The sequence below is a fragment of the Mastomys coucha genome, unplaced genomic scaffold (genome assembly GCF_008632895.1).
Source record: "Mastomys coucha isolate ucsf_1 unplaced genomic scaffold, UCSF_Mcou_1 pScaffold14, whole genome shotgun sequence".
Lineage (NCBI taxonomy): Eukaryota > Metazoa > Chordata > Mammalia > Rodentia > Muridae > Mastomys > Mastomys coucha.
The window spans coordinates 63,966,478-63,979,975 of NW_022196896.1; the positions used below are offsets into that span (position 1 = coordinate 63,966,478).

Consider the following 13,498-nt stretch of genomic DNA (forward strand, 5'->3'; position numbering starts at 1 on the left):
ACAGAAAAAGCAATTCATCACCAAGCACCAAGATCAAAGAATAAATATATAGACAAGCCTCAGAAAAGTATGACCGGAACAGGGGACTACTCCAAATGCAGTGGCCCTGGGGACACTGGTAATGAGCTAGGTCAGGGAAGTGTTTCATAGGCAGGCAAAGGGGCAGCAGCACTCATGAGCTGCTAGGGAAGAGGAAGTCACTCTATCTTGCCCTCAGCACTGAGTCAGTTTACACAAGTAGCTCAGTGGTAGAAAACTCTCCTAGTATGTATAAGGGTGTAGGTTCCACCACCCATAGCACCACCAGCCACGCCCCCCAAATCTTCCGATATCACATGGCAAAAGGGCTACTCTGACAGCTATCAAAGACAACACATTACAAGAAGATGCAGTATGACAACACATGAAAAGATGAAGGGAAAAAAGAACTTGAATTTCTTTATATTGTCCAAGTACAAATCAAACAGTACTCTGCAGAGTAAAACGGAAACTAAGGGGAGAGGGAAACATTGTCAAACATCTGACAAGGAACTGACATCCAGAATATAAGGAGTGCCCACAATTAAACAAGAAAACCCAACAACCTGATTAAAATGATGAAAAGACTAAAACAGACATTTCCCAAAGACACACAGAGGCCAACACTGTGCATGAGAACAGCCCCTCAGGAGCACCACTGAGCTGTAAGGAAATATCACCCCACTCATGTGAGGATGGATGGCTACTGCTTAAAAAAACAAACAAACAAACTCGCAAATCAGAAGTGTTGGTGGGAGGAGAGAGACTGAACCTGAGAGCAGTGTTGGTAGGAATGGAGATGCCGCAGCTACTGTCGACAACACCACAGCAGGTCCTTAAACATTAAACATATGCATCCTCAAGGACACATCTTGATGACATCTAATGCAGATTAGCATTAACTTTCCTAAGCATGGACTTTCGTTATGTAGCAAATACATAGAAGTGAAACATTAAAAGGTTGATAAAAATACTAAAGTAATGAAATCACAAGCCAGCTACATCCAGCTCATCATCCTCTCAAAAGAAACAACCCTGTATTCCATACAGACAGAGGGAAGAAGCACTCGACATGCACTTCCTCCCTACCACAATGAGGCTGTGAACCAAAGAACCAGCGGACAGTCTCTACATACACACCTAGCAGGAAGCACTCAGCCTTCTGCTTCTGCGTATGTTTCAACGTTTCCAGATTTGAAGTGGAGAAATAATTCAGAAACCCAAGTGATGTGAGTAATATTAATAAGTAAAACAAGAAATAGACCCACTGACTTGGTCATATGAGTGACAATATATAGCCCTCACTTTGACCAATGAAGAAAAATTAATTTAAAAAACCCTGACATGAACTAGTTTCTACTTGGAACACCAGTTTTATCATTTATTATCTAACTTGTTACTAGGTATAAAAACTTACACATCTTCTTCTACATGAAGCTGTTGGATATGAGATTTTATTTTCTGTCCCGATGTTTTCAGGATGATATTTTCCAGGAGGTGGAAATCATCTTGGTTGAAGAGCTCATTGTCCTCCAGTGGCCCAATAATCTGTGATGTAAGGAGGAGGGGGGCAGAGCTGCAGGGTAGCAGTCACTGGTTGCTGGGAAGCCTCTGCCAGGCTGGGATCTAACACAGCAAGCACCTTATGACCCCTGCCCTGAAGCATATGTTTAGTAAAACAACTAGGATGAAAAATAAAGTCTAAGGAAGTGCGGCTAATGTTTATCTATTAATCCCTCAGATCCCAGAGCCTGTGTGTTCCACGTTAACTTTTTAAGTAGGCTGACATGAGATTGCAGTGTTATCTGCATCAGTTCTCAGCAGTGAGACCTACATTGTAAGCAGCCGTCCTGACTCCTGATCTGAGAACCCCACATTCACTATCTCTGAGTGTCTAAACACAAATAAACATCAGGCAGCATCCCAAGGGGCTGCATCAGAAGCTCTCTCTTGGAAATACAGAACAGAACTCTGTGCTGGCACTGAGGCCTCATCAGCCATTAGGAGGGCGTCCAGCCCAAGGGAGACTCAAAGAAGCCCAAGAGCCAGAGACCTGTGAAGGCAGGCTCACAGCCCAGCAAGTGCTCACCCTTCCGTTGCTGATCACCACTCGCTGTCCCTTCTTCAGCTTCAGAACATCCCTGCAGTACAGGGCATGAGACAAAATGAAATCCATTCTGGAAGACTCAAAGACCTCTTTAAAAAGACTGACATCCATGCCCTAGGAAGTAATCATTTTTAAGGAAAGTCACTGTTATTAAGCAAACCATACGACCAAGTACTAACAATGAGTAAACTGTAATGTGCTTTTGCAAAAAGTAAGATTTAAGTTTCCCGATTAATGCAACACCTTAGTTCTACATTTGCTCGTCTTTCCTCCCTCCTCATAAACTGCTCATCCCTGTTTCTTATGTTTCTGCTGATCTGTTTACCTGCCAGTATATTCTCAGCAACTTTTTTTTTGCATTTTTAAATCTGTAAACTTGAGGTGACAGTCATTATCCTATTTGTGATTTTATCAGAAAATTTCAAACTATAAAACAGTAAAAAATTAAGTAACATTAAACCAATGAATAAACACGGGCTTTCAGTGGAAAAAAGAACAGCTAACTTTCTAACTCATAGCATCTTAAATCTGTTTTTTACTTTATAAATGCATCAAATATTATCTTTAAAGATTATACAAAGTGGAACAAACATTTTAAATAGGCATCCTGAAACCAAAGCAAGTTTAAAATGTAACAATCTTCTAACAATCTTCTCAACAACAAAAACACCCTGAGATGCAGAAGCTATTAGAAACCCAATTATGAGCAGGATCCATCAGCCCAGGGGAGAAATGTGAATGACCAGGCTATCCTCAGACCTGCGAGCGAGCCTTACCCCGACAGAGAATTCGCTGATGTCCACGCCTGCGGCCAGGGCCTCTGCCGTCTCCTCTTTGGCCATCTTGGCAATGAAGTTCTTAGCGGAGTTGGAAGCCTGTGTCTGGAGAGCTGCCCAGATGGCTCTGAAGATGGGAGTGCTTGACTCACTGATCTCTTGGCTCGGATTGTTGATCATACTTATCCTAACATTGTTACTGGTTTTCTATTTACAAAAGAGGGGAGATTAAAATCATATGCTATATGGTATGAACTTTAAAGGTGACACTGGCCAGGCATGCTGGTGCACACCTTCATCTTAGCACTCAGGAGGAAGAGGCAGGCAGATAGCTGAAAGTTCAAGGCCACCCTGGGCTACACAACCAGACTGAATTTACATTAGTTATGTTCCAAATAGTAATGTCGCTTCTAAACATCTTCAGTAGTTGTCTGTATTCAAAATAAAATTCAGATGATATGTATGGTCAGGTCTGTCAAATCCTGTATAAGCTGGCCCCAGCCTTCCTTTCCAGCTTCATTCCCATAAATACAGCAAACACCAGAGACTAACAAGAGTTAGTCTTTCCTCAGCACATTTACTACTCTGACTGCATTCCGTCTTTTTTTCAGGTTCCTGTGCATCCATCCACCTTCACTCACATGGCCTTTCCACATGCCAGCAGCAATGCCTAGGTAAAGGCCAACTATCTAACAAAACAGATTCTACAGAGAAGATGGAGGATTTACATTCAGAATGTAAGCTGGACAGTGAGATGGCTCAGCCAATAAAGGCACTGCTTGCTATCAATTGAGACCTGAGTTCAATCCCTACGACCCATAGGGTGGAAGGCAAGTACTTTCCCTAAGATGTCTTCTGACCTCCATATATGTACCATACCATGCATGTCTTTTCCCATACATACATACATACATACATACATATATAAAGTGAATAAATGAATGTATGTATATGTGTATGCATGTATATAAGCAAGCATGTATGAGAGAAGAAACATGTATGAAAGAAGACACAGAGGCTAGAGGGATGGCTCAGCCTCACATGCAAGTCTCTCTTCATGTCACAGTACATGGCAAGATAGCTGCAGCAGGAACATGCACACTGAAAATTCTACATTAAGGATTTCGTTGCGTTTGTTCTTAAAACACTCTATTCCCCTCAAGTGAAGCTAGGCTGTCCAGGCTTTGACCTCTTTTCTTAGGAGCTGATACCCTCTGAAGACTCCTTTTCCTCAGCACAGAGAATACTAGAAACACTAAAATAGCCACACTAGCACAGGGCCCCACCAGTCCCTTCCCAGAATGAAATCTGAGATACTTGCCTGATGTTTAATGGCATCATATAGTAGCTGCCGCCCAGAAGGGCTATCAAAATCTCCAACGATCCAAAAAGTCACTGGCCTAATAAAGGAGTCATCTGTAGAAAAGCAAGGACAACAAACTCACTCTAAGGAAAAGAAGATAGTTTATGTCAAAACATTAAAATTAGGCCAAAGGACCTCTGAAAACATGCACAAAGAGAAACAAGAAAATGACTGGTAGATAGAGATAGAAAACAAAAAATAGCAAAATGTCTCTACTAACATGAAGCAGAGGGATCGTCCAAGCAGCTCAGTGAGAAACTAGGAGCATGCATTGATTAACTGTCCTGTGATCTGGGAATCTGTTAGCATATACAATGAAACATGTGGGCAACGCAATGTAGTTTCCAATCGGGTTAATTTACAGCTTTCTGAAAAGTCTGCAAACATTCACACTGTTTATCTACACTCTACCGTTACCCACAGGTTTCAGAAACAACACAACAAATGACAATACATTCTGAATAACAGTGGTCCTGAAACCACATAAATTAATTATGAAAATGAAGGGAACATTCTGGAGTTGTGAGTTACCATAGATTTCCTTGGAGGACATTCCTGGACAAAGGCAAAAAAAAAAAAAAAAAAAAAAAAAAAAAAAAAAGCAGAAGAAAAGAGAAGAGAACATCATTTGTGTGCTTAAGTCATCAATCACACGGGGCTAAGTCGTGCTGCTGTCTGCTCTAGCTCCCGCCACATTCAAGCTCTGCTCTCGGACCCCTCGGAGACAAAATCTTTGAGAAGCACAGCGGACTAATTGTGTAAGTTTATAAAGCCTCAGGAAGCCAGATGCTCTGAGGGAAGACCACAGCTGGATAAAATTAGCTATCTTAATGACAACAGGTGCTTTGGGGAGTAGCAAGCATTACCAGAATTACTCTGGACAGATAATAATTGTCAACCCCACTGTAGGGAATGAGCTGCCTGCAGATGAAAACTTTAGACAAGGGTAGCTTAACTAAGTAACTGCATAAAATCACTTTAACACATCACACAAGGCTTTCTAGAACTCAATTTGTAAGTTCTACAATAAAAGTAACCCTAGGATGATATTGAAGAGCCAGGCAAAACCATCTTGATATAATGTTCTCCATTTTGAATCACAAAGGACTTTTCCTATCTACTTTAATAATTAGCATAAAATTTAAGGAAAACAGTTGAATTTTTAGAGACATATATAGAATTATATTTTAAATGTTTTTTTCTATAGTTGCATTATAAGAGAAAATTTCTTTTCCCAAGACAGATGGAGTTTATTTGTAAATACTAACTAAAGAATAAATACGAGGGACCAAATCAAGCCCAAGTGGGTTACCTTTTTTTGTCAGATAGTTCATACTGTTGGCAATAGCAGCAGTCTTGCCCCGAGAGTCCAAAGTAGAAAATCTGGCAAAATCATCCACATAAAAATTATCTGGTGGAAAAAGAGGAAAAATTGAAGCCAGCAGATAATTTATAATGGCAGGTTCCAGACAAGTCCTAAAGGGTTATGTGTCTTGCTGGCCCTCAAAGATGCTACCATTTTGACTACAACTGTGCCCTGACTATCTGGAGTGTCAGAGGAGGATCTGAGACAGGCAGGGGACTGAAGGCCTGGGTCAGGGGGATGGGGATGGCAGGTGCAGAGAGCAGTGGAGGCTGCAAAGACTTTCTACTGGTACAATCCAAATGGCCATTTAATGTTGGTGGGACTCTCTTTTGTCAAGTGAGATAGTCAAGCTTTTTTTGTTCATTAAATGATCAATGAAATCTGAATCCAAAGACTGTTTCCAAGGAGAAGACACTGCATCTGTGCTGGAACACACAGGAGATTCTGAAAGGCTTGTGCCAGAGCTCTAGGATGGACTTGGCTTTCTACAGGGCATCAGCTCAATGACCATTTGCCTGCCTGTCTGTCTCGCTGCATCCTCATCAGTCTCACTGAAGCTCCTTAAACACATAATCCTTGAAGGCAAAGCAGAGGTCCTTAGGATGCAGAACAGCCACCTGTTGCAGACCTGCTCCAAAGAAGTTGGGTTTTTGATTGACACCATCTTTCCAGAGCTGAGCAAGCAGCTCCGCTTTGTGGTAAGCCTTTAGCTCCAGTAAGTGAGTGACCCTGTCCCTAAACAGCACTGAAAAACACTGTTGCCAACAAGTTTGTGTCTTTTGAATTGTTATTTGCAGGACTCATGGGATTGATGGCTTGAGGAACTTTCCCTGCATACAGTCCAGTACATGGAATTTATCCTGTATAAGTGTGAGGCAGTTGAGCTGGGTAACCCCAGGGCTGGAGAGTTCCATGAAAGCTACCCTCAGAGCTAAGCTCACATGTGACAGGGAGAAGTTAAAGTTAGGGACTTTGCTGAGGGACTGTCTTATGGGAATTCCAACAGACTAAAGCGTTGGAAAGACAGAAGTACCCTTGAAGTCCTTGGAACTGAACTGAAGGTCAATGAGGAATTTTAAATCCTTGTGCCTCTATAAGTAATCTCCAGCACCCAGATCTCCATCTCAGTGAACTTCATGAGCCCACCCCAGCCATCCCAGCCCATTACACTGATCCTCTAGCTGCCTCCCACCCCACCTTAAACTCCTGAGAGTGTAACCCAGGCTCCAACTCCTATAGCCACCTGCACAGCTGCAGCCTTCCCACTGGGGATGGACCATCATATATTGTACTCAGCTAGACCACGTTTTAAGATTTTTATTTTATGTGTCCGAGTGGTTTGACTGCATAGTGTGTGTTTGAGTCTGGTGCCTCTGGAGACCAGAGAGGGAGCTGGACCCTACACCCAAGTCCTCCGCTAAACCAGCAAGCACCAAGAGAAGGAGGCCATCTCTTCAGCCCCCGAATTTATCTTTTGTAGAAGGAAATGCTTGTGAGTTTAGAAGCATAGACCATAACTTTGAGCTCTCTTCTTAATGTTATAATCTAATAAATATAAGAATGTGAAACACAAGTCCAGTAGCCAAGAGTTGTTCCTGAAGTGCTCCTTACTGCTTGCGGTTAGATCCAGATACTCTCGCTTAGCTGTCAAAATCCTAGAGTTGATTCTTGGAACAACACTCGGCTGATTCATGATGTACTCTACCACATCTTGATCATGTGACAGTTCACCCTGTAGGAAAAGAGAGCCAAGGGGCAAGAGTGTTAAAGGAATATCAGCAATGAAAATTCACTAGAAATAGAAAGTTAGTAGCTTTGAAACGGCCGTTTATATAAATGTTAACAGCCAAGGACAAGTGTTCATGTGAGCTCAATAACAGGCACCATATGGATGCATACACATAGTGCCTCTAACTCTATTGAAACACTGGAGGTGCCAGTAACATTCTTTGAAAGACAGGAGGCTCAGAACAAGTCAGCTAAGCCAGCTTTCCCAGGGTGGGAGGCACACAGCCACTGTGTGGAGTTACTTCTCTCTTTCTACCTTTACATGGTTTCTGGGAAATCCCAGGGTTCTCTTTATTTGAGCTGAGGACCTTTGAGTAGCTTTTTCCTGGGATATTTGCAAACACAATTAGGAGAAATTATTATACATCAGATGGGCTAAAATGAAGCTGGTCAAACAATAAACAGTTGGAGAAAGAGAAGTTCCTTTTCTGATGCGCTCCAGATCTAAAGCATGATAACCAGGGGACCACACATGCCCAGGAAAATCCACAGGGAGCCCTTGGCTCTGATCACTAACTTTGATAGTCTATGCAAGCAATAACTCAAGCCTACTGTTGGGGTGTGGCAGAGTGAGTGTTTCCTTAGCATACCCAAGGCCCAGGATTCAACACCTACCACCAAACACACAGACACAAAAAGCAACTAAAATCAGCTGAGGATTCAAGTCACACCCCAAAGTGAACCAACAGAGATACTCGGGGAAATATTTTCCATCTAATTTTCATCCAATAAGTGAGAAAGGTGTTTACTTACTAGTGAACCTAGCCTAATAGGCTAAGTAAGCAGATACTGCAGAGTTCACACACAACAAAGAATCCATTTAAGAAAGTAGTTATAAACCAAGCAACAGCTGTAACAACAACAAACAGTACAAGAATGAACTTCTCCCTTACAGGGTGAAGGTTCAAATTCAAAGAGTTATTATAGCTGACATGTCCAATTATAAAAAGAAAAATACTACAACAATCAAAGAGAAAAAATACACACATACTCAAAATATCAACAAAACCAAATGTCCAAAATATGCCATTCTTAGAAATACCCAAACAGTAGACCTAAAACACAAAGAACTTAAATAATCTGTATTAGTATACAACAAAAACAACAGCAGCAACCATGGCTGTGAAACTCAAGAGTGCCACATAAATATATTCAATAAGAACATGTAAAATTTGTAAAAAAAAAAAAAAAAAAAAAAAAAAAAAAAACAAAAAAACAAAACAAAAAAACAAAAACAAAAAAACAAAAATTAGAGTTAAAAATAGCTGGTGGCACATGCCAACAAATCCACTACTCTCTGACAGCAGAGGCAGGAGGATTGCCAATTCAAAGACAGTCTGGAGTACAGGTAGAGAGTTGGTCTCAAACAAAAAAGCAGATCTAGTGGTCCTCAAAAGACTGGCAAATGGAACCCAGCCTAGGTTAACACATAAGCTCTGTCAAAACACACACATGCACACATATATACACATACAGTGTGTACACATGCATGTATGCACACACACGTGCACACATGCACACAAAATGACTGATGGGGTATAGGTGGCCAGTCAAGAAGGGAAGAAAGGAAGCAAGGAAAGAAAATATACATAATAACTGAAACAGTTACCAAAGGTTTCATTACCAGATTAGCTGACAGAATAGAAACAAACAATGAACACAAAGATACTTCAAGTAAGATTTTGTTTTTATCTTTTTTGTTTTTTCTTTGATACAGGGTTTCTCTTGTTTAGCCCTGGCTGTCCTGGAACTCTCTCTGTAGACCAGGTTAGCTTCTAACTCAGAGGTCTACATGCCTCTGCTTCCTGAGTGATGGAACCAAAGGTGTGGGCCACCACCACCTGCATTTATGTATATAGCTAAATGGATGGGCAGACGGATGGACAGACAGACAGACAGACAGACAGACAGACAGACAGACAGATATTGGGTTTCATTATATGACCCTGACTAGCCTAAACATCACTATGTGGACCAGGCTGGTCCCAAACTCATCTGCCTGCATCTGCCTCTGCCTCTGCCTCTGCCTCCTAAGTGATAGAATTAAAAGTGTGCATAACTATGCCCTAGCAAGATTATTTAAGAAACGCATCCTATGAGGGTCTTTTTCTCTCTCATTCAATTGTGTGTGTGTGTGTGTGTATGTCCCTGCCCATCCCTCCCTAAGAAAGAAAGGGGATGGTATAGAGTAAATAACCTGGGTGATTTTAGTCCCTAGAACCTGGGATGTAACCTCTCAGGCATTGACAGAAGCATCCTTGTTATTCAGTGGCCTCTAAGATCACAGGAAACATAAGGAAGCACACAGCCAGCCTTAGTTTACTCTAACACAGTAACTCAGCTTAGGAGATAGAGGACTGGAATATTAAAGAGCATTATAGCAATTTGGGAGCAGTCAGACCCCTGCACTTCCATCTACAGAAATGTTCAGAAGAGAAAGCCTGCAGATATAGCAAGTCAAGTGCTAGCAGCGAAGAGAGGACAAAAGGTGCTGTGGCTCCTTCTGGGAAAGGATGCTTCTGGCACTGGTAATGTCATCTGTAATCAGAGGTGATGGTGTACAACTGTGGATGTTCTCAGGATCATCAATTTACACATCTCAAGAAGCTAACCTAGAGCATGGGGTGTATAAGTAACTAGTGTGCATGAGGCTCTGAGTTCCATTCCCAGTACAGCAAGTAAATAAATGAATGAAATGAACCCCCCAAAAACATGAATTACCCCTTTGTAAGTACTAAGCAGTATATACAGAAATGCAAAGTGTCTTCCCAGTGTTAGAATTCCTTACACAGAACAAAATGTCTCTTGGACAATTCCTATAGTTTTTAAAGTGGATACTCATTCCTAAAACCCACAGGATTTGCTATTTCAATGTTTAAGGGTATTTTCCTTAGAATAAGGCCTGAGAATCTACGAACCAATTACTAGTAGCATGTAGAAAACAGGACAATTTTTTTTATTTTGTTTTTTGAGACAGAATCTCACTCTATAACCTTAGCTGTCCTGGATCTCATAGAGATCCACCCACCTTGTCCTGAGAACTGGGAGTAATAGAATGTGTCACCATCCCCGGATTCATACAGAAAGAATTTTATTACCTGTTACATAAGCTAGTGCAAGCCATCGGCTTTCACTCACCAAGTACACAGCTCTTTGGAAGAAAGTGGTTGTCTCCAAGATCTTGTGCATTGTGATGGTTTCCAGCTCATCGGGGTCTAACTGCTCCTTTTCAAAGGGCATTCCATTGAACAAGACAACAGGCAGGGGGCCTACTCCAGTCTGCTCATAGTATTCTCTTGCTTCCTAAAAATCAGAGGACAAGAAAAAGAGAGAACACACCTTTTCCACCTCATGACACACATAAACCAAAAACATATTTTCTTACATGCCTGCTTAGATTCAAAAAAATAAAATTAGCAGGGTGATCAAGATAACTTAGTATGTAAAGACACTTTCAATGTAAGCCCACAGATTGAATTTGATCTCCAGAACCCATGTAACAGACACTACAAAGGTATCATCTAACATCCATATGTACACAGTACTAATAAATAAAAATAAACTTTTAAAAAGAACAAAAGAAGGGCTAGAGAGAGAACTCAATCAATAAGAGCACTTGCTGGTCTTACAGAGCACCTATTCTGTTCCCAACACACACATGGTGGCTCACTAGCTAGAACTGCAGCTCCTATGAATCAGATACCCCCTATTAGCCACAGTGACCTCTGGCACACAAATGGAACATATATACTCACAAATATACACACACAATAAATAAATACTTTTTAAAAAACCAACAACAACAAAAAAACAGAAAAATGACTAAAGTTATTTCTTATTTTTTAAGTGGTAGGGAAACCATCCACTTTGTAAGTTAATTCTTAAGAAAGTGGTATCATAGTTAATACCTTACTTGATAAGTATGAAATTAAATTACTAAGCTCTAAGAAACAAAAGCTTTACAAACTATGGAGTATATATATGCTTATCTATATGTGTGGAAGGTCCCTCCATGCTTCTAAAACTGTATTTGCAATTGTTGAGAGTACATTCCCCTTTACAATACGGAGCTTACTGATAGCCAGCAGGGTCAAGTCAAGAAGGCAAAGGGGTCCCCAGAAAATTGTTAACACAGTGGCAGTTGAAAAAGAAACAAAATCCAAGTGCTGAGCGAAATGGGCAAGCTGGGCCCACTCCAGGCTGGGCACCCACTGCAGCCACCTCTAGGTGTCAGCGACCAGTGGCGTGCAGAGAGACTCTTCCCACATCTTTCCACACCAGGCTAAAAGGAACTGATTCTTGTAGTGCCTGCCAACCTCCAAGACCTTTTGAAGTTATAACTAGTGCTTTTTAAAGCCAAAATATAGCAAAGTGTTTTCTAACACCTCTCACAATGTAAAAATAAATGTCTTTTTCATTATAGGTATGTGAATATGTACTAACTGGTCACAAAGTACTTGGGTTTCTGTCACCTCACAGAAAGTTGAAGGCTTCTCTTCTGCCTTGGCCTCCTATGTACTGTGATTGAAAGTGTTCACCACCACATCCAGCTAGTTATTGCATTTCTTAAAACATACCCATCTGGAGGTTGAACAATGATGTAAAATCACTACGATACATATGATTCCCTACACCACCTCTTGGCTCTATACTTCCAATAGGTTTTATCCAGAACATACATCATATAAGTACAATTATAATATTATGAAAAAGTAATTGTTTTCTGGTTTAAAGTTAACATACACGTTTTTTAAAAAGTACTATTTTCTGAAACAGTCTTTCCAAAGACTGACAAGTGAGGCCAGGTGTGGTAGCAGCTTGCCTTTAATCCCAGCATGAACAAGGTAGAGGCGACTGATCTCTGCCAGCTCAAGGCCAGCCAAGGGCTGCACAGTGGCATCCTATCTCCAAGATTAAAAAGTGGTCTGTTGCATCAACACCCCAGTATAGATACCACACAGCCCAAGAAGGACAGTCTGAGGCTGCGATCAAGTTACAATACCACGAATATAAGAAGTTCCAGAGATTGTGTTACCTTCCGATTCTGATCGTAAGCAGAATCAATCCCCAGTATGCTATTCACTTCGACATATGGGTACTTCTTCTCCAAGACACTGACCACGTGCTCAACATTCACTTTTTCTCCAGTCCTCACCTTGTTATAGATCTAAGGAAAGAGAAACAGGGAAACCAGCAACACCTTTAAAGCCAAATTTCAAATGTGATGAAATCTCTAAACACACTAGGAAAATAAGACCATTTTTCTTAAAAATCAATGGAAATTTCCTAGCAACATTACCATTTCAATATCTCTCACAAAATATCTATAATTAGAATCTGAAGACCTTTCTTCCTTCCTTTCTTTCTTTCTCTCTTCCTTCCTTTCTCCCTCCCTCCCTTCCCTTCCTTCCTTCCTTTTCTCTTTCACGATAGGGTACCACCATGAAGCCCTGCCTAGCCTGGAACTTGTTATGTAGATGAAGCTGGCACTGAACGCACAGAGATGCCACTCCACCTGATTTCGAGCACTAAAGATTTCTTGAAATGATCCCTTCAGTTCATAAACACTTTATATCCTAAGTGTGGGGGACAACAATGCTTTAAGAAGTAATAGAAGCCAAGTGTGCTAGAACATGCCTGAGATAGCCAGCACCCGGGAAGCTGAGTGAGATAGATTCAGAGTCTGAGGCTAGCCTGAGATAGACAGAAAGACCTTATTATCTGAAAAGGAAAAAAAAAAAAAAAAAAAAGCAAGCAAGTGTGGTGCTGCACACCTGACAGGCCAGCACTGGGGAGAAGACAGGAGAGTCAAGAGCTCAAGGTTAGCCCTGGCTATAGGAGACTGTCTTCAAAAGAGAGAGAGAAGGAAAAGAAGAGGGGGAAGGGAGAAAAGAAACTGTAAGATTGGGCTGGAGAGATGGCTCGGCAGTGAAGAGCACTGGCTGCTCTTTTCCGAAGGTCCTGAGTTCAAATCCCAGAAACCACATGATGGCTCACAACCATCTGTAATGGGATCTGATGCCCTCTTCTGGTGTATCTGAAGTGAGCTACAGTATACTTAGATACAATAATAAAATCTT

At 41.3% G+C, this 13,498-nt stretch overlaps 1 protein-coding gene across 4 annotated transcripts in view; it reads right to left on the reverse strand.

Annotated features, from left to right (window-relative positions):
• The window catches only part of Uggt1 (UDP-glucose glycoprotein glucosyltransferase 1), a 103,424-nt gene that overhangs the window by 28,624 nt on the left and 61,302 nt on the right, over positions 1 to 13,498 (reverse strand). For 3 of the 4 annotated variants that reach the window (XM_031367144.1, XM_031367147.1, XM_031367146.1), the window contains exons 17-25: positions 12,454 to 12,585; positions 10,557 to 10,721; positions 7,242 to 7,362; positions 5,577 to 5,675; positions 4,796 to 4,819; positions 4,223 to 4,317; positions 2,902 to 3,108; positions 2,108 to 2,239; positions 1,436 to 1,566 (exon numbers count right to left, since the gene is read on the reverse strand). In XM_031367144.1, coding sequence (XP_031223004.1) covers positions 1,436 to 1,566; positions 2,108 to 2,239; positions 2,902 to 3,108; positions 4,223 to 4,317; positions 4,796 to 4,819; positions 5,577 to 5,675; positions 7,242 to 7,362; positions 10,557 to 10,721; positions 12,454 to 12,585 — 1,106 coding nt within the window. The remainder of the gene's footprint in view (positions 1 to 1,435; positions 1,567 to 2,107; positions 2,240 to 2,901; positions 3,109 to 4,222; positions 4,318 to 4,795; positions 4,820 to 5,576; positions 5,676 to 7,241; positions 7,363 to 10,556; positions 10,722 to 12,453; positions 12,586 to 13,498) is intronic. The other variant, XM_031367145.1, reaches the window with a different exon arrangement.